Raw genomic sequence first — 27094 nt, forward strand, 5'->3', positions numbered from 1 at the left:
ATAGTGATTCATGTTAGCTTCATAGCTGCCCTGAGTGATTCATGTTAGCTTCATAGCTGCACAAAGTGATTCATGTTAGCTTCATAGCTGCACATAGTGATTCATGTTAACTTCATAGCTGCACATAGTGATTCATGTTAGCTTGATAGCTGCACAGAGTGATTGATGTTAGCTTCATAGCTGCACAAAGTGATTCATGTTAGCTTGATAGCTGCACAGAGTGACTCATGTTAACTTCATAGGTGCACAAAGTGATTCATGTTAGCTTCATAGCTGCACAAAGTGATTCGTATTTGGGTGATTGCTGCACAAAGTGACTCATGTTAACTTCATCGCTGCACAAAGTGGTTCATGTTAGCTTCATAGCTGCACAAAGTGATTCATGTTTGCTTGATAGCTGCACAGAGTGATTCATGTTAGCTTCATAGCTGCACAAAGTGATTTGTATTTGGGTGATAGCTGCACAAAGTGACTCATGTTAGCTTCATAGCTGCACAAAGTGATTCATGTTAGCTTCATAGCTGCACAGAATGATTCATGTTAGCTTCATAGCTGCACCGAATGATTCATGTTAGCTTCATAGCTGCACAAAGTGATTCATGTTAGCTTCATAGCTGCACAAAGTGATTCCCGTTAGCTTCATAGCTGCACAAAGTGATTCACGTTAGCTTGATAGCTGCACAGAGTGATTCATGTTAGCTTGATAGCTGCACAGAGTGATTCATGTTAACTTCATAGCTGCACAAAGTGATTCGTATATGGGTAATAGGTGCACAAAGTGACTCATGTTAGCTTCATAGCTGCACAAAGTGATTCATGTTAGCTTCATAGCTGCACAAAGTGATTCATGTTAGCTTGATAGCTGCACAGAGTGAATCATGTTAGCTTCATAGCTGCACAAAGTGATTCGTATTTGGGTGATAGCTGCCCAAAGTGACTCATGTTAGCTTCATAGCTGCACAAAGTGATTCATGTTAGCTTCATAGCTGCACCGAGTGATTCATGTTAGCTTCATAGCTGCACCGAATGATTCATGTTAGCTTCATAGCTGCACCGAATGATTCATGTTAGCTTCATAGCTGCACCGAATGATTCATGTTAGCTTCATACCTGCACAAAGTGATTCATGTTAGCTTCATAGCTGCACAAAGTGATTCACGTTAGCTTCATAGCTGCACAAAGTGATTCACGTTAGCTTGATAGCTGCACAGAGTGATTCATGTTAGCTTCATAGCTGCACAAAGTGATTCCTATTTGGGTGATAGCTGCACAAAGTGACTCATGTTAGCTTCATAGCTGCCCAAAGTGATTCATGTTAGCTTCATAGCTGCAGAAAGTGATTCATGTTAGCTTGATAGCTGCACAAAGTGACTCATGTTAACTTCATACCTGCACATAGTGCTTCATGTTAACTTCATACCTGCACATAGTGATTCATTTTATCTTCATAGCTGCACAATGTGATTCATTTTAGCTTCATAGCTGCACATAGTGATTCATGTTAACTTCATAGCTGCACAAAGTGACTCATGTTAACTTCATACCTGCACATAGTGCTTCATGTTAACTTCATACCTGCACATAGTGATTCATGTTATCTTCATAGCTGCACAATGTGATTCATCTTAGCTTCATAGCTGCACATAGTGATTCATGTTAACTTCATAGCTGCACAAAGTGACTCATGTTAACTTCATACCTGCACATAGTGCTTCATGTTAACTTCATACCTGCACATAGTGATTCATGTTATCTTCATAGCTGCACAATGTGATTCATCTTAGCTTCATAGCTGCACATAGTGATTCATGTTAACTTCATAGCTGCACATAGTGATTCATGTTAGTTTGATAGCTGCACAGAGTGATTCATGTTAGCTTCATAGCTGCACAAAGTGATTCATGTTAGCTTCATAGCTGCACATAGTGATTCATGTTAGCTTCATAGCTGCACAGAGTGATTCATGTTAACTTCATAGCTGCACAAAGTGATTCGTATTTGGGTCATAGCTGCACAAAGTTACTCATGTTAACTTCATAGCTGCAGAAAGTGATTCATGTTAGCTTCATAGCTGCACAAAGTGATTCATGTCAGCTTCATAGCTGCACAAAGTGATTCATGTTTGCTTGATAGCTTCACAGAGTGATTCATGTTAGCTTGATAGCTGCACAGAGTGATTCATGTTAGCTTGATAGCTGCACAGAGTGAATCATGTTAGCTTCATAGCTGCACAAAGTGATTCGTATTTGGGTGATAGCTGCCCAAAGTGACTCATGTTAGCTTCATAGCTGCACAAAGTAATTCATGTTAGCTTCATAGCTGCACCGAGTGATTCATGTTAGCTTCATAGCTGCACCGAATGATTCATGTTAGCTTCATAGCTGCACCGAATGATTCATGTTAGCTTCATAGCTGCACCGAATGATTCATGTTAGCTTCATAGCTGCACAAAGTGAGTCATGTTAGCTTCATAGCTGCACAAAGTGATTCACGTTAGCTTCATAGCTGCACAAAGTGATTCACGTTAGCTTGATAGCTGCACAGAGTGATTCATGTTAGCTTCATAGCTGCACAAAGTGATTCCTATTTGGGTGATAGCTGCACAAAGTGACTCATGTTAGCTTTATAGCTGCCCAAAGTGATTCATGTTAGCTTCATAGCTGCAGAAAGTGATTCATGTTAGCTTGATAGCTGCACAGAGTGATTCATGTTAAATTCATAGCTGCACATCGTGATTCATGTTAGCTTCATAGCTGCACAAAGTGACTCATGTTAACTTCATAGCTGCACAAAGTGACTCATGTTAACTTCATACCTGCACATAGTGCTTCATATTAACTTCATACCTGCACATAGTGATTCATGTTATCTTCATAGCTGCACAATGTGATTCATCTTAGCTTCATAGCTGCACATAGTGATTCATGTTAACTTCATAGCTGCACATAGTGATTCATGTTAGTTTGATAGCTGCACAGAGTGATTCATGTTAGCTTCATAGCTGCACAAAGTGATTCATGTTAGCTTCATAGCTGCACATAGTGATTCATGTTAGCTTCATAGCTGCACAGAGTGATTCATGTTAACTTCATAGCTGCACAAAGTGATTCGTATTTGGGTTATAGCTGCACAAAGTTACTCGTGTTAACTTCATAGCTGCAGAAAGTGATTCATGTTAGCTTCATAGCTGCACAAAGTGATTCATGTCAGCTTCATAGCTGCACAAAGTGATTCATGTTTGCTTGATAGCTTCACAGAGTGATTCATGTTAGCTTGATAGCTGCACAGAGTGATTCATGTTAGCTTGATAGCTGCACAGAGTGATTCATGTTAGCTTCATAGTTGCACATAGTGATCCATGTTAGCTTCATAGCTGCAGAAAGTGATTCATGTTAGCTTCATAGGTGCACAAAGTGATTCATGTCAGCTTCATATCTGCACAGAGTGATTCATGTTAGCTTCATAGCTGCACAGAGTGATTCATGTTAGCTTCATAGCTGTACAAAGTGAGCCATGTTAGCTTCATTGCTGCACAGAGTGATTCATGTTAGCTTGATAGCTGCACAGAGTGATTTATGTTAGCTTCATAGCTGCCCTTAGGGATTCAGGTTAGCTTCATAGCTGCACAAAGTGACTCATGTTAACTTCATAGCTGCACAAAGTGATTCATGTTGGCTTCATAGCTGCACAAAGTGATTCATGTTAGCTTCATAGCTGCATAGAGTGATTCATGTTAGCTTCATAGCTGCATTTAGGGATTCAGGTTACCTTCATAGCTGCACAAAGTGATTCATATTTGGGTGATAGCTGCACAAAGTAATTCATATTTGGGTGATAGCTGCACAGAGTGATTCATGTTAACTTCATAGCTGCCAGAGTGATTCATGTTACCTTCATAGCTGCAGAAAGTGATTCATGTAAGCTTCATAACTGCACAGAGTGATTCATGTTAGCTTCATAGCTGCACCGAATGATTCATGTTAGCTTCATAGCTGCACCGAATGATTCATGTTAGCTTCATAGCTGCACCGAATGATTCATGTTAGCTTCCTAGCTGCACAAAGAGATTCATGTTAGCTTCATAGCTGCACCGAGTGATTCATGTTATCTTCATAGCTGCACCGAATGATTCATGTTACCTTCATAGCTGCACCGAATGTTTCATGTTAGCTTCATAGATGCACCGAATGATTTATGTTAGCTTCATAGCTGCACCGAATGATTCATGTTAGGTTCATAGCTGCACCGAATGATTCATGTTAGCTTCATAGCTGCATAAAGTGATTCTTGTTAGCTTCATAGCTGCACCTAGTGATTCATGTTAGCTTCATAGTTGCACCGAATGATTCATGTTAGCTTCGTAGCTGCACAAAGTGATTCATGTTAGCTTCATAGCTGCACAATGTGATTCATGTCAGCTTCATAGCTGCACAAAGTGATTCATGTTAGCTTGATAGCTGCACATGGTGATTCATCTTAGCTAAATAGCTGCACATAGTGATTCATGTTAACTTCATAGCTGCACATAGTGATTCATGTTAGCTTGATAGCTGCACAGAGTGATTCATGTTAGCTTGATAGCTGCACAGAGTGATTCATGTTAGCTTGATAGCTGCACAGAGTGATTCATGTTAGCTTCATAGTTGCACATAGTGATCCATGTTAGCTTCATAGCTGCAGAAAGTCATTCATGTTAGCTTCATAGGTGCACAAAGTGATTCATGTCAGCTTCATAGTCCCAACAGCTTCAAGTGCGAATAAACAATAATAGTTAATCACATGATTACTGCAGTGATTGATTTATAAAAGGCATCTTGAAAGATTTATATCCGTAAGCTACTTACTGTATTTACACTTAAAAATATAAGGAATATAAGGTATCTTTACACTTATAACTCAAAGCAGTTAGGCCGATTTATCTGCTAAATATCTCTGGGTTGTGAAAAGGTCTTTAAAAATGCAAGTCTTAAATTTAATCTTATTTTTTATATAATTGCCAGAGGCCAGGGTAGGTAAGTAGGTTATTATTTTCCCATTTTTAGTTATGTATGGTGACAGTAAGTCAAGTCAAAATATGTATGATTTCTGTGTTAAAATATAAACTATAGTATAAAACATAGGCTAGTATCAAAAAACTCCTAAACAATATACACCCGGCCAGTTGCAGCTTTTTAGTAGGCCTAAAAGACACAAGTGACAAGTGTAGGACAAAATGCTCACTTATGGAACTGGAAATATTATGATCTTCCAAATAACGACTGATTAGGACAAATACTTACCTTAACAATATACCAAAGATGCAAAAATATACATTTAAAATATTTTAAATGTATAATAAAATTATCATATAAATTAATAAATAGTGAAGTGGCTCATGCAGCTTTCCAGCACTGTTTATTGTTAGATTAGAATACTTCTTTTTATACTAATTTTAATATATTTAATTTGTTGATTTATTTTTGTAATTTTATTGAATAAAATCATTATTGTCTTCACAGTAATAAAATATTTCATGACCATAAAATGCTATGTTGTACGGAATCGTATTGCTGCCACACTAAAAAAAATGGCTTAGTATCAAGTAATTACATGAAAACTTTATAACAATATCTTATCACGTTTTTACAATATATTTTTCATGTAATAACATGATATTATAACGTAATTTCATGATATGAAATTATCAATTAATTTCATGATAAATTATCACATAATTTCATGATAAATTATCACGTTATTTCATGATATTTTCATGTGAAAACAACTTATCAAGAAATAACATGAAAGTGTGGTTTAATGTCATAACATCTAGCCAAGCCAGTCCACTGACACTCCACGCTTCCCAACAAACCAAGCTTAAAGTAGAATCAAATTAAATCATGTACACGAGCCATAGCTTGTTCTCAGTAGGCTTGGCTAGGACGTCTGCTTTTAATGGAAGTAGCCTAGCCTATGACGTTAAACCATACTTTCACGTTATTTATTGATAAGGTGTTTTCACGTTATTACATGAAAATATCATGAAATAACATGATAAATTATCATGAAATAATGTGATAATTTCATGTTATAACATGATAATTTCGTATGATGAAATAATTTCGTATCATGAAATTACGTAATATGTTATTACATGATAAATATATTGTAAAAACATAAGATATTATAACAATAAAGTTTTCACGTAATTACTTGATACTAAGCCAATTTTTTTGAGTGTGGCAGCAATATGATTCCGTAATGTTGTTATCTTTTATTCAGTGAATTGCATTGGTACATACCGTACTCAATCTTGTCCCCCTACAGTACATATTTAATGTTCTGAAAATAATTACAATTATTCAAACAATAGTTTAATGATGGAATAAAAAAAGAAATTATAGTATGTTCATCACCCTGTTACAAAAGAAAGTTCTGCTGTTGTTTATATAAAAGGTACTCGCACTGTTAATTTCCCTTATTAAGCTTGGCCTTGATTAAACCATCTCCTAATTCTTGTTTGTACAAGCTGTTGGTCAGTGGATGCTTGACAAACAAATCCAACTTAATTGCAATTGCTCACAGACTGTATAGGCACTGGATAACAAAATGGACCGATGAAATTCTTCCACCACAGAAGAATGAGTTGTACAAGTCAATTCCTGTTGGCCAGCTAGGGTTTGGGAGTCTAAGGGAATCATGTCAAATTTCAAGTTAATTCATTTATTTTCATTTGATTAAACTTTAGTGAAATAAACCTTCTATAATGCTATTGCATTCATTATTAAATTTTGAGTCACAATTTACATAGTTTGCTAAAATAATTTGGCCTAAATAAATTTACAAGGAACACGTACATTTTAGAAATATTGGCATATGTTAAAAGAATGATCTCTAATGCTATTGCTTTCATTATTAAATTTTGACTGTCTCAGTTTAAGTAATTTGCCAAAATGATTAGGCCAAATTAATAAATTTACAGGGAATATTTTGTCTCTTTAAAATATTGGCCTATTTTAAAATAATAATTATTAGAATATGCCAGTCAGTATAATAAAAACAATTATTTTTATAGAGTTTATAAAAAGGACCAAATAAGTATGTTTTTTGGTATATTGGTGACCACTGGGATTTTTAACATAAACATGCAACAAAATTATGCCACAAGCTATTAGACCCTTAATTGATCAAGGATTTATAGATCTGCTCAGATTGGGGGGGGGGGGTTTCGACTGATGTGGGAGGATTTCAACTGATTTACTCAATTAATGCCTGAGATTAATCAGTTGAAAACCCCACAAAGTGAGTAGAAAACCTCCCTGTGAGGTTTCCAATGGGAGGTTTTGGACAGGGGAGGTTTTCGCCGGATCCCATTTAGATTCGCGTCCTTTACGGAATAAACCGTTACAGATTGCATGGCCTGGCAGGAGTGTAAAGTTGTTTGGAGATCTGAATGTTTAAGATTTGTGCGATGCCGTGGACCGGCGTGGGTACGAATCAGATTGACTAATTGTTGCTAAAATATAGGCCGATATCCAAACTTTTAGACAGATTACCTATGTGGTGATCATCACATATTTATACAATTTCATCGTTATGTAGGCCCAAAGTAGGATTCCTATGAAATTAAAGTCGGTAAAGCAATGTACTTTCAAAGGCGCACACGTCAGATCAATTCGAAAAGAAAACATCATAATTATAACGTAATAACAAAGACAATAATTATAATATGTAGACCTACGTAAAACCACGACATGCAGATAATGTTTCTAGTGTGTTTTAAAGTGTAGGAATACATATTTCTTACCTGACGGCACTAAATTTTAATCCACAAATTGGCTCAATTTCAAGTTGGCCTCGATCAACAAAATGGCGACAGGAAGTCAACTCCAAGGCTGTGCGCAGCTGCATACCGTCCGGGGCAGTCCGGAACCGTCCAGGTATCGTACCGTCTGGACACTTTTATGGGGTATTGAACGTATGATACGATTGTCAACCTGTAAATTCTATACTATAGGCCTAGTTGCAGTTTCACTTAGGGCCTATGCACCCGACCTATTATAGGCCTACATGTCTGTTAAAGTGCAATTGCAACATTTTGTCAGTCGTTTGTAGGCCTATCTGTATGCGAAATAAATTTATTTATTTATTTTATTTTATTGAGCACAGTTAAAGTTGGGGGCTGGTGCAGAAATATTCCAAAATAACATGTAAACATTCAAAATATAAAATAAAAATTAAAAATAACAGCTAAGCCATTAAAAATCATAATTAGGGTTCATGTAATGAGGTATGTACAGAGTCCATAATATTAGACCTATAACTATCACCAACAAAAATATTTTGGTTTTTATTTTTACTTTTAAAAATGAAGTTTCAAGTAATCGGTTCATATGTATATGAATATCGTTTAACAACGTAGCATAGGCTAAGTTTGCTACAAAATTCCTAGCTACATATACATTAATTTTGTAAGCATAGGATATAATTATAAACTATACAAACATTTATTTTCAAGTTTTATAATACGCCATGTCAATTAAGCTGACTCTGATATCTGCAGTAAAATCATAAAGTGTAACTTTTTATGAAGTTTCTTTTAATAACTCTCTAAACACATGCATAACAATTAACAAATTATAATGAAAAGATGCCATGAAATAACAAGATATGTTAATACACCATGTCAATTATGCAAACATACTCGAATAACACCATTAAAAATATTTTATAAGATTCAAACCATGAATTATTATTTGAAATTTCCATACAATTTTTTTGGTTGAAGAGATCGAAGCCACACATCACACGAATTTGATGCCTCATAGCAAAAATTTTCTGCACATAGAAGTGACATTAACTAGCAATCATATTTATTTTTTAATTATGCAATTTAATTTTGTTCAAAGGAATTAAAAAAATATCACAACAGCTTCATAAGATATATACTTTTATTTAGAGGCAAGCTATACACATACAACATGAACATTATATGAATGTTCGCAAGCACACTGAAAGTTATGCAAACATTCTATGAACATTTGATTGATGTTCGCAAATGTTCGCTTCTGGGTGGGTTGTTTACGTTAATTAATCAGATCATCCACAATCATTGCTGAAAATCAGCAGGGGAAGGAGCTTAGAAACAGCTGGTTATGGCTTGCGGCTCCTTGTCCCATTGACTGTCCATTCCCTTCCCTGTCGGTTCCCTTCTGTCTGTGGATCGCCACTCTGCTGATCCGCTGAAACCACTTTGTTTATTGCCCTCCAAAATCAGCCCTTTTCCAGTGCATTTTGAAAGATACTGGACAGGACAGTTGGAATAGTTTTTTTTTTTAATTGTAATGTAGCGCAAATACTATAACGACCGATTTAAATGGACCCAGCTGCTGGGTAGATTGCATCATATCTGACTGTCCTCAACCACTAAGCCAGCAGCTGGGTTATAGACAGTGTTGCCAGATTGGGCGGGTTTAGGTGCCTTTTGGCTGGTTTTGAACATATTTTGGGGTGGATAACGTTAGCAATATCTGGCAACACTGGTTATAGAAACAACTCAGAATGAGTTAAAATAACCCAAGAATATGACCCCACAGCCTCGACCCAGCGTTTAGGTTGGGGGAGGAAGAAAAACAAGGCAGCGTTTTTTCGAGGGGACTTGTGTGGTGAAGCGTCGGCTCTGTTAACAGTGTACACAGACATCGGTGTGGATCAGAGCTGAGTGCCGGGCCGAGTAATAAGGTGATGTTCTGCGTTCTGTGACCTGTAGCTGTAGTGGACCGAGGAGTTTAGAATCCGGGCCTTGAAGCCACAGACGGGCTCAAAAGGGAACGCCAATGTTGCACAAACACAGAGTGCTTTTACTAACCTCATTACAATGATGGCTGTTTGTTTGTTTGTTTGTTGACAGGGAGTAACTGCGCATGAGCAGACCATGATCTGTCGGCAGTTGTTTGCAGTTCGCTCAGCTGATCAAAACAGCGTAAAAAATAATGTGAATGATAATGTTTCTGTGCACAGAAAGGATGAAGAATGCGCTCGCCAGTGAAAAGCTGTGGCGTTCTGTTTCTTTTTGAATGTGTTTTACTGCGGGACCGTTGTTCTTAGGCCTGAGGCCCGCCCACTCCGGGTCTCAACTCGGTCCTGTAGAGAGTCTATAAAGGCTGTGGGCGCTGCGCAGTGACATGCACTGAGCGGCTTGACTTGGAGAGAGCAGCGCGATGTCTGGCAGAGGAAAGGGCGGCAAAGGGCTCGGAAAAGGAGGCGCTAAGCGGCACCGGAAAGTTCTTCGCGACAACATCCAGGGAATCACCAAGCCGGCTATTCGCCGTCTGGCTCGCCGTGGTGGTGTGAAGCGCATTTCCGGTCTGATCTACGAAGAGATTCGCGGTGTGCTGAAAGTGTTCCTGGAGAACGTGATCCGCGACGCCGTCACTTACACGGAGCATGCCAAGAGAAAGACCGTCACCGCTATGGATGTGGTGTACGCCCTGAAACGCCAGGGACGCACTCTGTACGGCTTCGGCGGTTAAACGCTGCGACACTGAACCGCACCAACACAACGGCTCTTTTAAGAGCCACCCAAACATCCACAAAGAGCTCTTTCTCCGTGTGTGTGAGAGAGAGGGGAAAAAGAAAAGCAGTGTGTGTATGTATATGTATATATATATATATATATATTTTCCCAGGTAATATACTTGCTGTTTCGTTCTGCACTACACTGAGTCACAGCAACGAAATTTCGTTCTATTGTGTATTGTTTTATGCAAATCTGAATGAAAATAAAGTCTATTTAAAATGAAGCAGAGAACAGGAAACTGCAGACACGAGTAACATCAGTAACACTTAACCGTTTCTATATGAAAGCTGTGTGTGAGAGAGAAACGCTTCAGATGGTGGTAATAGAAATACAAGAACGGAATGAATTCTTATCTATAAAATTCTTCCATCAGTGCTGTGAATATAAAACGGCGGGAAGGGAGACAAAGCGAGGAGGAGGGGAAGGAAGTGGGCGGAGCGGTAGGAGGCGCCCCATATGAGGCGGTTTGGAACTCTGGCCAATAAAATATGTTCCTGCCTCGTGTCTAATTACACTGCGGACCTGTAAATAGAGCGGCCGCGAGGCGGGCCTTATTCATTCTCTTACAGTTTACCCGAGGAGCAGCGCCATGCCCGAGCCACCTAAAAGCGCGCCCAAGAAGGGCTCCAAGAAAGCCGTGACCAAGGCGGCTGGTAAAGGAGGCAAGAAGCGCAGAAAGTCCAGGAAGGAGAGCTACGCTATCTACGTGTACAAGGTGCTGAAGCAGGTTCATCCCGACACCGGCATCTCGTCTAAGGCTATGGGCATCATGAACTCCTTCGTCAATGACATTTTCGAGCGTATCGCTGGTGAGTCCTCTCGTCTGGCTCACTACAACAAGCGCTCCACCATCACCTCCAGAGAGATCCAGACCGCTGTGCGCCTTTTACTGCCTGGCGAGCTGGCCAAGCACGCCGTGTCCGAGGGCACAAAGGCCGTCACCAAGTACACCAGCTCCAAGTAAAGCGCGCTGCTGCGGCCGCTTTTAGCAACCCAACGGCTCTTTTAAGAGCCACCCACTTTCTCATAGAAGAGCAAATTCGTGTTTCTCTCTCTCTGCGCCGCTCCCTCGCGAAAGTCCGTTGTAGTACACTAAATGCGAAGTTTTATAAATATTTGTTGACGGAAAATACACCGAGAAAAGTTTCCACATGTGGCTAAATCAGGGAAACAAACCTCCATCCAATCAGTAAATAAATGAGCTATTTTACTTATAAAGCGAAAATAACAGAGTAAAAATTATATGGGTGCTGCGTAGTGACTTCTATTGAGTAGCTTGACTGTAATTATAAATATTTAAAATGTTCTATTTGTATCTATGGATAAATGGAAATCTGCCTTGTGACAATGTCCATTGTTAAAAACACACAACGTGTGTGAAGTGATAAATGTATTGAAATACGCACAAGGTTTTGTCCTTGATACAAATAGACCAATTATTAAATACAACATTACCTTTGCTCATTTCCAAGCAGCGGAGAAAACTTTCTGCTTCCCTCGTCTGATTACTGAAGCGGCGCTCAGACACCACAATATCTAAAAGGACGGGGACAAAAACCTGTCAGTCAAACCGCGAGGAGTTCTAGAACTCTGGCCACTGTGTCCTAACAGCTGTTCTGTTTCACTGCTCCGACTCCACTCGAACCGTGAGCTCAAACAGAACGGTGTTCCGTGCAGGGGATGGAGACGGGCTCGTTTCTGTGAGACAGTGAGGTGGCTCTTAAAAGAGCCTTTGTGTGCGTTAGACGGAGTCCGCGTTTAAGCGCGCTCTCCGCGAATACGGCGTGCCAGCTGAATGTCCTTGGGCATGATGGTCACTCTCTTGGCGTGGATGGCACACAGGTTAGTGTCCTCGAACAGGCCGACCAAGTATGCCTCGCTCGCCTCCTGCAGTGCCATGACAGCCGAGCTCTGGAAGCGCAAATCGGTCTTAAAGTCCTGAGCGATTTCTCTTACCAGGCGCTGGAAGGGCAGCTTACGGATGAGCAGCTCAGTAGATTTCTGATAACGGCGGATCTCCCTCAGAGCCACGGTGCCGGGCCTGTAACGGTGAGGCTTCTTCACGCCGCCGGTAGCGGGGGCGCTCTTGCGGGCAGCCTTCGTGGCGAGCTGCTTCCTGGGCGCCTTGCCACCAGTGGATTTACGGGCCGTCTGCTTGGTTCTTGCCATGGCGGAGAGCTCTGCACTTCACAGATAAGAAACAGAATAAACGGCGCCGGCGGACGCTGGCTTTTTCAACTCTAACAGCGCCCTGCGCTCATTGGGCGTCTTGAACGCGGTCGGCTGTCATTGGAGAGAACGCGCTGCGTCACCTATTCGCTATTGGACCGTCTTTGCCCGCCGACACAGTTTGAAACACAGCCACACCCGTCCCTAATTTATTGCCGCTCGCGCAGCTCCGCAGAGCCAGCAGCGCAGCTTAGCGCGTTTTGTAGGTTCAATCGCCGCACGGACAGCGCCGTCATAATCTATTTTCAACCATCAACCTTCCTTTATCGCCAGCACACTACTGTTATTATTAGTGTTATACTATTACAACTAAAATGCGTTATAAATAAAATGCATCATTACTATTAACACCACTTGATTATATTGTTTATGAATTCCTTTTAGGCTAGAGCTATGAAATACCCCAAAACCTGGGAAAGGATTAAAAAAAGTGCGCTTTTTGAGCATAGATGGGTGGCTCTTAAAAGAGCCTTTGGGGACTGACGAATACAGTAGTGGGTGAGTTTATTTGGTCTTGACGGTCTTCTCGGTCTTTTTGGGCAAAAGCACCGCCTGAATGTTCGGCAGCACACCACCCTGAGCGATGGTCACTCCGCCGAGCAGTTTGTTCAGCTCCTCGTCGTTGCGCACAGCGAGCTGTAAGTGGCGGGGAATGATGCGAGTCGTCTTGTTGTCACGAGCGGCGTTACCGGCCAACTCCAGGATCTCAGCAGTCAGGTACTCCAGCACGGCGGCCAAATAAACTGCACTGTAAAAAAAATTCCGTAAAAAACCGGATAAAGTCCTGGCAGTAAATTACCAGTAACTTCTCCGTTTACATTACGGCCCTTCCGTTTATTCTGTAACGGAGAATTCCGTATTTTTAGAGTAAATTCTCTGTCCATTCACAGGTATTTCTGTTCATCATAAAAAGGAGAATTCCGTAGATTTACAATACATTCTCTGTTCATTCACATGTACTCCTGTTCATTATAGAAAAGGAGAATTCCGTAGATTTACAATAAACTTTCTGTTCATTCACATGTATTCCCCTTCATTATAAGAAAGGAGAATTCTGTGGATTTACAGTAAATTCGGTTCTTTCACAGACACTTCTTTTAGTGGAAAACTGATAACCCCTTAGATATAAAGTCGATTTCTGTCCAAACTAGGAAAAAATGTCTTAAGGACAAATATATGAATCTGAATATGCATTACCAATATGTGATAGTTTAATATATATATAAACAGAGATTGTTTTTGTCATCTACACAAAGTTAAGTCTTTTAATACAGTACATTACACACGTCTACACAAGGTGAGATGCCATTTTAGTAGTTTATTTCAATAATTCATGCTATGAATTCAGAGATGTTATCTTCATCAAATATTCATTATGACTAGCACACTGACATTTTTAAGAAAATACAAAAAACACAAAATGATTTGATATTTGTACCTTTTAAATTGGATTGAAGGGACAGGTCTATGGGAAGTCATGCTGTTAATTCACAAATAATTAATTCAAGAATATTTAACACCACCACAAATTTCATCAAGTATTCATTATGACTAGCACCCTGTCATTTTTAAGAACGTCATGCAACATACAAAACCCACAAAATGATTTGATATTTGTAACTTTTAAATTGGATTGAAGGGTGAGGTCTATGATTCCCAACAAACAGGTTTCAAAGTCTCTTAAGAAAGAACAAAAAAAAAAGAAACACGCACCTAAACAATTAAGGGGTGGGAGTTGAGGGGCATTCCAGACCTCAGCAGAAACTCAGCTTTGTGTGTGTGTGTGTGTGTGTGTGTGTGTGCGCGCGTGCGTGCACATGCATGCAAATGTTCACATTTCCATCCAGGGGTTTTCAAAACTGTTCAGTTCACACAAGAACTTCAGAAGTCTTGGGGGCAAGTGAGGGTGTTTCTTTCCCTTCTTCTCAGCCTTTGACCCTCGTTCTGGATTTATTCCCAGGAAAACTCTAAAAGAATATTTAAAGTATTTTTAGATATGCTGTTGGAGTGATGTTATGACTTAACACATAGAATTTGCTTATGCAAGCTAGTTGAATCATACACTTTGGGGCCTGACCCGCACGGATTTTATTGAAACTTGAAACTTTTATTGAAACTTGGTGTGCCTTTTTACTGGGAAGGTAGAATCCCAGAACTACGTTTGCCTGAGTCTGGCATCAATAAAAAGGGAGAAAAAGCTAAGACTGTCTAATTAAGAGGGTGGTACACTGTACATTCATCCTTGTTTATGTCAATCAATCACACAGAGATTGTTTGGATGATGTCTTATCTGGCTCTACAAATAGCTCAAAGAGCAGGGAATACAGCAAGCAACAGAATATGAATTATGAGATGTTAATATACTAAATATTGAATATAGAAAAAGTTGTATTTTAAAATTAGTCAGTTTTTGCCTAGGACAGGATAGGTAGGATATCATGTCAATTTCATCAACAGAAAGTGTGGTCTTGGTCTCTAGAGTCATTGCAGAGATAATGCGACTTCTAGAGTGAAATGAGTTGTAGTAAAGTTGTAATAGAGTAGTGTCAGAGAAGAGTACCCCAACTGACAGGAGTTCCCCATCTGACACTCCACCCAAAATGCTCATGCTATTTTGGGCGGAGTGACAGGTTGGGTACGTACCGTATATCAGGTGGGCTAACCTTCTCTGATACTACTGTACTACTACAACTACTTTATTACAACTTATTTCACCCTAAACGTCAAATTATATGACAAGGACCAAAGACCAAACTTTCAGGAGATGTTATAATACCCCAACTTAAGTAGAAAAATGACTCATTTTAATGTAGCTTTTTAAAATTCAAATGACAATATTTTAATATCTCATAATCTATCATAATATTCTGATGATTGTTGTATCCCATGTTGGTTGTGTAATTTGTAGAGCCAGAAAAGAGCTTCCAAGCTAAATCAAAACCATTTCTATGTGACTTACCCTGACAGACATAATCAAGGATAAATGTATGGTGTCCAACACTATTAATCAAAACTTTCTTAGTCTGTTTCTACTTTAAAGGCGCACTGTATTTAATACTGTATTTCCAGAATTAATTCTGCCCATTCACAAATGTCACCTTGTTCACAAATACTTACCACCACCATGAAATTTTAAGTATTCATAATGACTAGGAAAATTGCACTTTTCATTCATGAAAAGTGGGATCTTCTTCATGTCCGCCATTTTGAATTTCCAAAAATTCTACATTTTAAGCTGCAAAACTTATACTATACTATACAATACTTTGGTACATTGGTTTATTACTTACGTAAATATTCATTAAAATCAAGTTTCATTAAAATCAGCCCCAAAGCATCTGATTGCACATGAAATGAGCCTAATGGATTCATTGCAAAACAAATTGTAAATAGTTAGTACAATATTTAACCCTTTGAGACATGGCCTTATACATTTGCTGTTACCAGAATGGCAATGACCAAGTCGTAGTGCAGTACTAATGGCCCTCTGTTAGTAGTGTAGTACTGTCCAGTGAAGAAAATCACCGGAGCATCTCAGATGTGGAAAAATCTTTTTCTGCTTTTATTGAGCAGTGCCAAACTAACGTTTCGACGTTACCATGTCTTCATCAGAGTCGTTCATCATTTTTTTTTCGACTCTGATGAAGACGCGGTAACGTCGAAACGTTAGTTTGGCACTGCTCAATAAAAGCAGAAAAATATTTTTTTTCCACATCTGAGATGCTCCAGTGATTTTCTTCACTGATTAGAACTCAGTCCTTTCCCGTGACGCACCAGATAGTGAGGAACAGGAGCGCGGTGGATCTACTTTTCTAGTGTAGTACTGTGTTTGTTAACTTTACAATGACCATTACAGCGTTCCACTAGTGGAACGGTGTGCATTATGGGGCTGCACTTTATTTTCAATTCTCACAAAATCAGAATTGGCAGAGGCTGAAAGTTGAAAAACTTTGAGCTTTTGAATTGTGTGTGAGGTGTCAAAATAGAACTTGTTGAAAAGAATCAGGGGACTGTCTAGAATGTGTGTGCCAAATTTCACCACTTTCTTTCACATGGTCCTATTGGCTGCCATATACATTATGGAAAAAAGATCTGTCACAACCATTTACCATACATTTCCATAGGCTGTCATAGACAAAGAATGTGGAGGAAAGATGCTGAATAAACCATATAGTACGAAGGATGAGCGACAAAAAAGGGCCAAACCGTGCCCTTTTGAGTAAAAGCATAAAAATCGGTACACATATCTTTCATGATATTCTGATTAATATAAGATGTGGAGGCGTTGCGAAAAATGCTGAATTTTCAAGATGGCTGCAAAATCCAATATGGCAAACCCATATTAATGAAACTACTGGGCACTTTGTAGTAAAAGCATGGAAAGTGGTACACAGTTACTTCTTCATGTGCTGATTAATAATAGAAATGGAGGCATTGCGAAAAATGCTGACATTTCAAGATGGCCGCTAAATCAAATATGGCTAACCCATATTAGTGAAACCTTCCGGCACTTTGTAGTATAAGCATGGAAATTGGTACACAGTTCTTGATATGCTGATTAATAACTGTCACAAAAACATCACAAAAAAAGCTGAATTTGCAAGATGGCCACCAAATCAAATATGGCCAACTACTAGATTGCTCAACATATGAAGTATATTTGTGCTGATTTGCATGCTCCTACTGCAAAGTGCATGGTGGTTATACTAATATGGGTCAGATATATTTGATTTGGCGGCTATCTTGAGAAATCAGATTTTTTTTCTGCTATGCCTCTACTTCTAATATTAATCAGCATATCAAGAGCTAACTGTATCAATTTTCATGCATTTACAACAAAATACCTGATAGTTTCATCAATATGGGTTGGCCATATTGGATTTGGTGGCCATCTTGAAAATTTAGCATCTTTAGCATCGCGACGCCTCCATATCTAATATTAATCAGCATACCAAGATGGATATGTGTACCAATTTGCATGGTTTTACTCAAAAGTCGCTCGAAGTCGCTCGTCTGCCGTACTAAACAGTAGCCTTCACAGCAAAACTGCTTGTGCCCCCCCCCAAAAAAAAAACAAAAAAACAAAAAAAAACCACATAACAGTAAGAGTTGCTTACCTTTGAATGAACTCCAGCGTGAGAGCCATGTCTTTTGGGTACTTTATGTTAAAAACATAAAATGCAGCAAAAGTGTAGCTCAGAGCTACAATCATGGAGCTGATGTGGTTGTTTACGACTTCTTGGTCCACGGCGATTTTGTAATGATGATCACCTTAAACATGTAAAATTCATAAGAAAATATATTAACAAATGAAAACGGGTGGAACACGATACTTAATTATGAACTCCACGGCCACCTTGAAAGTGCTGGCTTCCAAACTTCTATTACTTCATGCACCGATCATAGAGTTTTAGCACACAAGACTTGATGGAAATAAGCCCACCCATTAAAAAGTTATTTCACAAACAAAACATAGAGTGAGTTTCTGAAAACAGAACAGACAAGAAGGGAGAAAGCGAATGGGGAAAGAGGAAGAGACAAAGAAGGGAGCGAGAAGCAGGAGAAAAAGACAGGAGAGAAGAAGCATGTGAGGAATGAGGAAGATAGACAGTGAAATCAAATCCATAACACATATTTTTTTTAATATCAAACAGATTACAAACCCATGGTAAGGATGCAAGGTGTGCTTTGCAGTGGTAGTGTGGCAGCAGCAGATTCCTGTTGTTAGGAAATAAAAGAAGAAATACTGAATAGCTGAATAACTATTTTTCCATCCAGAACAGTATGCCCCATACAAATACATTGTAGTTCATCATGAATAACACAGTGATAAAACATTTATAAACCCACCTCACTTGGGTGGAAGAGTTGTTCAGGCTTTTCTCTGAAGAATTTTGCGATCCCAGAGATCAGCTGTACTAGATCGTTACTGGGTGCCATCTTTATCCCCCTGGACTGTAGAAAGTCTTTGATGCCCTTTCCCTTTCTGGACACCTCCTCTGCCAGCTTTGTTTGGACTTCCAAGCCAAGAAGTGTGTGTGTGTGGTCAAACATGCATGCAGCTTCAAAAAGGAAGGGCCACTCCTCCATTAGAGTTTTCACAGTGCTTCCATTGTTGATTGCAGTTCGTTGGATGGAGTATGTGTCAGTCATCAATTTGCGAACAACTGATTCCTCCAGCTGGCGGGTCTTGAAATCGTTCTTCAAGTCATCTTTTTTAGACTCTAGTTCAGGAGTGTTCTCAACAGCAGGCTGCCACTCCACACATCCATATCGATCCGAGTGGCTGGACTTCTTTCTTATCTCATCTCCCCTTTCTGCTGCTGGCCTCGAGTTGAAGGTACATGGCCTACTAATGTTCTCAAGTCTGTTCTCAAGCTGTATGAACACTGAATCATACCCAGTTCCAATTACCGTGGTTCCATTCATCTCTCTGTCTTGGAAAGAGGAGGGATATTGTTGTACTATCTTCTTGGCAATCTCACGCAGCTTTCCTCTTCCAGGTCTTCCACATTCTTTAGCTAGTACATCGTCAATAACTATACGGATCATCTCTCGTCTCTCTTTAGGTTTTGGTCTCTTCTTTTCACGTAAGGCAAGCATAAGGTTTGGAGGCATTTTGTGCCATGGTACAGCAGTCTCCCGGGATGAAGACTCCTCCATGGGACCAGGTGTCAGAGGTGGATTTTCAGGCAGATGGACATTCGGTTGCAGAGACGTTGAGCCAAGTACAGCTTGCAAGTCTATGGATAAAAAACAACAATTTAATCAAATAAATATGGTTACACTTAGATTCACACCAGGGCTTGACGTTAACTTTTTTGCTTACCGGCCATTTTGGCTAGTGGTTGTCCTGACTCACTAGCCATTCAGTCTTTTCACTAGCCATAATTTACATAATAACAGCTATTTACATCATAACAGCTATAATGTAATATAATGGGCTATAATATAATATAATATAATATAATATAATATAATATAATATAATATAATATAATATAGGCCTAATACTGTGATATTGCACTTAAATGCCATTGGCCCATGCAAGAAAGAACTGATCTGCCAAGAATACCATTTGCTGTACATTGACCAGAAACGCCAAGCACAATGAACATACCCTGTTGTGCATCAAATTCTATGTAGTCATTATGACTGGGAAAATTGCACTTTTCATACAAGAAAAATGGGATCTTCTCCATTGTCCGCCATTTTGAATTTCCAGAAATGGGCATTTTTAGCTGGAAACTTACTGTATTTTGTCATACTGGTAAATATTAGTTTATTACTTGGTAAATATTCATGAAAAGATCAAATGTGGCAATAGGCATCTCATTTTCAATGAACATTGTTGTTGCAATACCTACTTTGACCACAATCTTACACACTGCACCTTTAAGTTCTTTATTTTTTCAAAAAAATACTGTTATCATTGGAAGGTTCGTTCGAAAACATTTGAATTGAATTCAAACTGAATTGGGCTGGGGGAACAGTGACAGCAGTCAGAGGGCCCTCGGCCACAGGATACAGGAATCAGAGGGCCCCTGGGCCATGCAGTATGGCAACCAGAGGGCCCCTGGGCCATGCGGTACGGCAACCAGAGGGCCCCTGGGCCACGGGATATGGCAACCAATTGGCCCCTGGGCCATGCGGTACGGCAACCAGAGGGCCCCTGGGTGCTAAATTGGCCACACTGAGTGGACTGAAAGAAGGGGCGGAGACTTTGGCTCTCTCTTTCTATATATATATAGCCCCCTGCATCACTTCTCTTCACTCATAACCTGACCTTGGCTTTCAGCTTGACAACTTGCTTTGCATTCAACCTGTGCAACGTCACTTGTTTAGTTTAATATTCAACAGCCTTTTTAACCCTTTAATTATGTAATTATCCAAGTTCACTTTAGAACTTGCATCACTGAAATCCGAGACGGACAAGTCTGGCTCTGACTCGGAGTTGAGGCATAACGCCACTGCCTCCAACAGAGTTAAAAAAAATGGCGTCTTTTCTGCGCAGTCATTTTCTTGGTCTGGCTAGTTGTTCTGAGGTAAATTTAATAACAATAGCTGCTACAGAAGAAGATTTGGCACGAGACCACAGGAATTGACAGTAATGTAAGCAAACAAAGTGTAAACAAACATGGACGATTGACTAATTTAGCCAGCTATGAAGATGCGCCCAAACACAGAATCAGTCTGAGCCGCAACCAAGGGGACACCACGTAAAAACACGACCATATCTAAAAATAATTTCATACAAACATACATTTTAATACACAAATATGTGTATTACAGTCTCATTAACTAGTGTCATTTGTATTTGAAGTTCAGCAACAACATTTTTTGCAGTTACAGGTGTATTTTCTTGTCGGGCGATTTCGGGCGCTTTCGGCAGCTATGGGAGAATACAAGTCGGGCGCTAACGGCAGCTATGGGAGAAAGAGGGTTAAAGGCTTGTATACATTTATATTATATTATATTATATTATATTACATTACATGGGTCGTCTTCACTCTGTAGAATGCGCCGTTCATTTGAATGGGGCTCCCCAATGTTCGCACGTCTGTTATTTGAGGATCAGACGTGTTGGTCTATATCGGACCGCTGCCAATGGCAGCAGACTATTTTGTGTTGCGCAAGCAACAACCTCTCAATCATTCATTAAACTTAACATGAAATCAAAAACGTCGCCACCATGTGTGAATAATTTAAGTATAGCCATGTAATAAGTGGGTTAACGCAAGGCGAGGCGGTCCCTTTCGTGGAATAGCGGCACTTCAGAGAGATCAAGACCCATAATTCTCTCTGTCGTGCCGCTATTCCACGGTAGGGACCTTCTCACCGAACATTAACCCTTACATATTATATTATATTATATTATACGTATATCATACAGCACCTTCAAAGGTTAAAAGCCTACCTTAAAAGGCTAGTGTATTTCGTGTTTATATTATATTAAAAATTTTATAAAAAACACCTTCTGCACTTTAAGGCTTGTTGTATTGTATTGACTTTTGGCCATCTCTGGCAACTTCAACTAGTGAATTTAGCGACTTTTTGCATATTACCTTTGATATGTAAACAACAGCTACTTTCTGCCCTTAAGCTTTACATTGCAGCTTTTGGCCATCACTAGGAGTTTCACAAATTCCTTAATCAAACGCTCTCTACCTAATGGTCAGTCTGTGACAAGGCAGTGGCTCCTTTACTCTCCTTCCTCTGGTTGCATCTACTGTTTTGCTTGCAAACTGCTCTCAAGTAAGCACAATGCGTTTGTCAACGGGTTTTCTGATTGGAAACATTCTGAGCGTATCGGTGAGCATGAGAGGAGTGAGGAGCATAGGGCTTGCATGTTAGCATTACACAGTCGTTCCAAAGACACAGGAAGAATTGATTCTGATCTTGTCAAACAAATTGATGGAGAAAGGCAATACTGGCGGGACGTTTTGAGAAGAGTTGTTGCTGTAATTCAGTTTTTGGGAGAGAGGGGCCTTGCCTTCCTCCATATTATTGTATAATTTACTGTGTGTAGCACTCAAGAAAATGTCAGGTCTAAAATAGCTGTGTAATGTGTATTAAGCTATCTTACCCATATATTTTCTAAAAGTCTATACTCTGTTATCTAATGTGCATTGAAACATCTCCCAACTTCCCACATTCCTCTCTTCCTTAGTTCTGCAATGCACTTTGCATTACATTGAAATGCATTAATTTTCAATAGTTTTGGGCCTAAAATAGCTGTGAATTGTGTATTAAGCTATAAAACCCATTTATTTTCTAAGGTCTATGCTCTAGATAAAATGTTATGTGCATTGAAACATCTTCCAGCTTCTAACATGCCTCTATACCTTTGGTTTGTAATGTACATTTTATCACATTGAAATGCATTGATTTTCATTCAAATACATTGGTCAATTATGGGTTTCAGGCCTAAAATAGTTATGTACATTAAGCTATCAAGCCCATATATTTTCTGAAGGCACATACTCTCCAGATGTGATATAGCAAGACTTGGAATTTGACCCATCCTGTTACAGTCTTCTGCCTCAATCTATCCCTATGTTATATTACGGGAAAAGGGTGTGATTGATATATAACTGTATATTTTCTACATGCCTATGATGTCTACATGTTATATAACATAGATGAAAACATATCCCATCATCCCACATACTTTCATACACCTATACCCATACATAGGCATGTATTGCAAACTGCACTGGGTAGCGTTATAAAAGCTAGTAAAAATATAAGACGGCTACCACTTAGAGAGGGCTATCATACCAAATAATGTCCCTCAGACATAGAGGATTACAAAAAATCAATGATAGATTTTGCCACCTCAGGTGGTACCAATATGTGAATTTTTGGGTCCTGGCCCATGGACTAAAAGTTGAATAAATATAGCTGCAAGCAGCAATGCGGGGCAAAGCAGTGAATCAACCTGTCCCAGCCCATGTTGCCATCGCAACAGATAGATCTGACAAGGCAGATGATCAGAGGCATACACAAAGTTTTTTCCAAGCAGAACACTTCGCAATATAGTGTATTTGGTTTACAGTATAATAAAAGTAAACACTTACCTGCAGTGAAGGCTTGAATTAACCGCCTCCTTTGAATTGGAGGCAAAATGCCATCCAAGTCTTCGCTGGTTAGGTATTGCATATCAACAATGCTGTTAACACCAATATGTTTTAGATGATCCATCAGCTCTTCTATGACGTCAGTTGTTAGTACAGGCATGGCCCTTGTTATAACATTCTTCACAACCTCCATTGTGGAAGATGCCTGAGTGGCGAGAGCAACCTTGCACCTCTGTGGTAAAAGGACAGTGGAGAATAATCACTGAGACTGTCAAGGGTTTTACAAGAAAGAGTTTCTGAACCATTTTTTTCCATTTCATAGACACCAATCTCAGGTACCCAGCTGGCAGTTTTCCCCCGTAGCAAAAGCAGGACAGTTTTTTCACATTTGATCAGAATGCTGGCTATTTCACCCAACTGCAGTTGTCCTTTGGTATATTCCTGTATCACAAGCATACCATTTGCATACTTGGTCCCTTTAACTTGTACTTTGTCTGTGACAATGGAGTTGGAGGAGTCTAGTCCAAAATCTGCAACAGCTGCCCTTATGCTAGCATCATACAGCTGTGGATAGAACCGTGTGGAGTCTGACACCTGAACCTGGGAGCTGAATAAATTTCCCTGACTCTGATAAGCTTGAAACAGCTGATGCCTATTCGCAAGTGACTTTGTGACGTTCTTGAAGTTTTGACTTGACCTAATGCATCTTTTAAAATAGCTATGTTTGCTTTCAAAGCGCATCGTCCATGTGTGTATGAGAGGACCAAAATGTAAACTCAAATCTGCATAGTGTAAAAGATAGTGGTGTTTTGGTCTCAGAGGGGAATGTGGGAACAACTCCTGCCTCATTTCCACATACTCTTCAGTCAGTACCTTCATGTATGCAATCTGGGACTCTGAAAGGGTAGGTGCACAGACAACTTCAACTAACTCCCTGAGAAGAAGACACGCCTGCCAGACAGCATTATCAGCATCTGCAATTTTATCATACACCAAAATGGGCAGGAACTGCAATAACCACCTGTTCTGGGCTGCATGGCCACCAAGTTTTGTTCCTTTGTTTGAAATAGCATTTGGCTTGTTACTGCTTTCACCTGGAAATGAACTGAGTCTTTCATTTAATAACTTGTAACTAAACCACTTCTCGTTCTTAATTAAGTACTGCAAATACATTGCCAGATCATAGTCCACAACACCCTCGAACAAATCATGCGCTAAACAGGGCGGCAGTCCAGGCTGACAGACATGAAAATGTGACAGTTTGTTAAACACACTGTTGCCTTTAATGCCCTGATGTGTGGTCACATCCGGGTGACTCTCCAGAAACTGCACAGAGTCATTATACTCAGTAGGATCTCTTGGAGTGAAAACTGTGAGAGGATTGGCCAAAAACGCGGGTCTTGTGACAAGACAGTACCTACAGAAATACTCAGCACAACTAAAATTTTCTGTGAACCCTCCAATCATGTGGGAACCCAGATTATCTCCCATAATGCATGCAACAGTGCCTTTCAATGTCTTATCCTCAAAGGAGATGCCCTTTTCCTCCAATTCACCCAAATCTGACACAAGCTCCCTGAAAACCTTGTCCACGCCAAAATATTTACAGTCTTTCTCTGAACAAAGCAGTATTAATTGAATCTGATCAACTGTTGATCTCAGATGTGGATGTAAATTACCAAGAGTGAAATACACAGCTAAAATTTTGTGCTTTTGCTTGGCAGATCCAAGAGGGTTAGCTACTTCAAAAGCATCCTGAAAAAGCATCACCTTTAAACTGTCTGGGTCTGTGGCAAACATCTCATTTGACCTAACAGCATGCCCATCAGTAAAATCACGAAATACATGTATAGGCCTACCATGTTCAGCAAGGTCACCACTGTGCATCAGCTTTTTCAACATTGCCCTGAGACTGTCAAGTAAAGGAACATAATGGTAGTGTCGCCTCTTCCCACTGTCATTGTACCCCAGTATCACTTCCACAGGGTGAACATAATTAAAGTGAGACTTAAAGTATTGCAGCCTGCGGTGGTGTGTTGTTAAAGGCCCACTGGCACATAAGGCTGCATGCAAAGGGCTCTGTTCGTATACGCTCTGTCCCAGACTTAGTAAGGTTTCATGTTGGACACCATACTGTTCCAATTTTAGGCCCAAAACTCCCATTGTGAATTCCTGCTGCACATCCTGCAGTGTTTTCATTTCATTGACAATTTCTGAAATGGTAGAGGCTGGAACTAAGTATTTAGTCTGTAAACCTAAACAAAACAGGGCCAGATTTTCAATGAACCTATCTTGTGCATTTTTGTCATTGTCTGTATTACCCTGACATACCTGACTGTGTACATCAGTGTCGGGATCTGTACTCACATATGTACTGACCTCTGGTGTGCTGTCTGTAAGACGAGCCTGTACATCTGATAAATAAATGGAAGATATTTGGGTCGTGTTCCACCCACGATGAATCCTGGAAATATGGGATGAGAGAGAGGTCTTCACATTAAAAGTACGACCACAGCCATCAAACGGGCACACAACATGGAGACCTTCTTGGATGTGGTCATTTAAGTGAGACACCAGCTGTTTAAGCTCTACATATTCTCTCGTGCAATAATTGAATGAACACTTTAAAGGCACAGACACACTGCGGTTCCAAGTTTGCCTAACACTTCTCTCAGGATGGGTTCGTGACATGTGAACGGCGAGGCTGTTGAAAGAAGAAAATCTCCTACCACAATCTCTAAGCGCACACGACATACGCACATTGTTCAGGTGTCTGTGTGTTCTGCAGTGACTGACATATTCCGTGAATGACACAGACTTAAAACCACATATGCTACAGGTCAGCATGGTGGCAGGCAAATGGGACTGTGGCAAGTCCAACTTGATTTTAACTGAATAGATGGTTAATAGCTATATTCTCGTTAACGGCAATATAGCTATTAACCGTCTGTTCAGTTACCAACATGAGCCTTGCTGAGCTAACTTAGCTAGCAACTTGGGCGGCCAAACGGATTGTGGACACTAAAAATTAAGTAAAAGCGAAACAGGACAACAGAGTCATGATAATGTAGACAAAACTATAACGTATGTTGTAAGTCTATAGAAATCCGATACCCTACATTTACAAGATGTAGATCCTAGCCTATTAAGACATCACAAGTTGGCTGGTAATCTTGACCGCTCTGATAGCTGTGTCGTGGAAGATATTAAAAAAGACTAGACTCACGACATGATTCCAGGCTGTAGCTGATTAAATTGAACTACATACAAAGATGATTTGATTAACTGTGTAACTTATTATTAATAATACTATTTACCACAGAAGTGCAGTACTCCAACTCACTCAGACAGCAGAGAGCAAGCAAGCGGCGGCTGCGTTCCCTCTGAAGACAGTCTCTCCCACAATGCATTGCGTTCTTCAAAATACGGGTAAATCATCCGTAGAATAATATTACGGAAAATTCCCTCCTAAGAATACGGTAGTTCGTACCTTTTAATTACGGACATTTTTTACAGTGTGGAGCGCCGGCGCCGACACGCTCGGCATAGTTGCCTTTCCGCAGGAGCCTGTGGACACGGCCCACGGGAAACTGGAGTCCAGCTCTGGATGAACGACTCTTGGCCTTGGCTCGAGCCTTGCTGGTTTTTCCTCTTCCACTCATTCTGCTACTCAGATCTGTTGCAGGAACAACTCTGAAATAAAAAGCGCTACAGCTCATGCCCTCTG

General features: G+C 39.9%; 5 protein-coding genes, 1 long non-coding RNA gene and 2 pseudogenes across 6 annotated transcripts; 3 read left to right on the plus strand and 5 right to left on the minus strand.

Moving 5' to 3' along the window:
* The window catches only part of LOC132867726 (histone H2AX-like), a 1044434-nt pseudogene that overhangs the window by 993674 nt on the left and 23666 nt on the right, over positions 1–27094 (plus strand).
* Positions 1–27094, minus strand: part of LOC132867717 (uncharacterized) — a 1045807-nt pseudogene that overhangs the window by 990525 nt on the left and 28188 nt on the right.
* On the plus strand, positions 10197–10781 carry LOC132867775 (histone H4-like). The gene has a single exon (XM_060900780.1). The coding sequence runs from the start codon at positions 10200–10202 to the stop codon at positions 10509–10511; it is 312 nt and encodes a 103-aa protein (XP_060756763.1). The 5' UTR covers positions 10197–10199; the 3' UTR covers positions 10512–10781.
* On the plus strand, positions 11033–11522 carry LOC132867766 (histone H2B-like). The gene has a single exon (XM_060900772.1). The coding sequence runs from the start codon at positions 11148–11150 to the stop codon at positions 11520–11522; it is 375 nt and encodes a 124-aa protein (XP_060756755.1). The 5' UTR covers positions 11033–11147.
* Positions 12097–12767, minus strand: LOC132867750 (histone H3). The gene has a single exon (XM_060900760.1). The coding sequence runs from the start codon at positions 12725–12727 to the stop codon at positions 12317–12319; it is 411 nt and encodes a 136-aa protein (XP_060756743.1). The 5' UTR covers positions 12728–12767; the 3' UTR covers positions 12097–12316.
* On the minus strand, positions 13292–27029 carry LOC132867772 (histone H2A-like). Its single transcript, XM_060900777.1, has 2 exons — positions 26882–27029; positions 13292–13530 (listed from the first exon to the last, which is right to left on the minus strand). The coding sequence occupies exons 1-2, from the start codon at positions 27027–27029 to the stop codon at positions 13292–13294; spliced, it is 387 nt and encodes a 128-aa protein (XP_060756760.1).
* LOC132867714 (uncharacterized) lies at positions 14212–19293 on the minus strand. Its single transcript, XM_060900724.1, has 4 exons — positions 18638–19293; positions 18451–18505; positions 17905–18058; positions 14212–14754 (listed from the first exon to the last, which is right to left on the minus strand). The coding sequence occupies exons 1-4, from the start codon at positions 19214–19216 to the stop codon at positions 14619–14621; spliced, it is 924 nt and encodes a 307-aa protein (XP_060756707.1). The 5' UTR covers positions 19217–19293; the 3' UTR covers positions 14212–14618.
* On the minus strand, positions 25734–26725 carry LOC132867795 (uncharacterized). Its single transcript, XR_009650761.1, has 2 exons — positions 26685–26725; positions 25734–25831 (listed from the first exon to the last, which is right to left on the minus strand). It is a non-coding gene; the product is annotated as an uncharacterized LOC132867795 (long non-coding RNA).

Source organism: Neoarius graeffei, chromosome 19, assembly GCF_027579695.1.
Source record: "Neoarius graeffei isolate fNeoGra1 chromosome 19, fNeoGra1.pri, whole genome shotgun sequence".
NCBI lineage: Eukaryota > Metazoa > Chordata > Actinopteri > Siluriformes > Ariidae > Neoarius > Neoarius graeffei.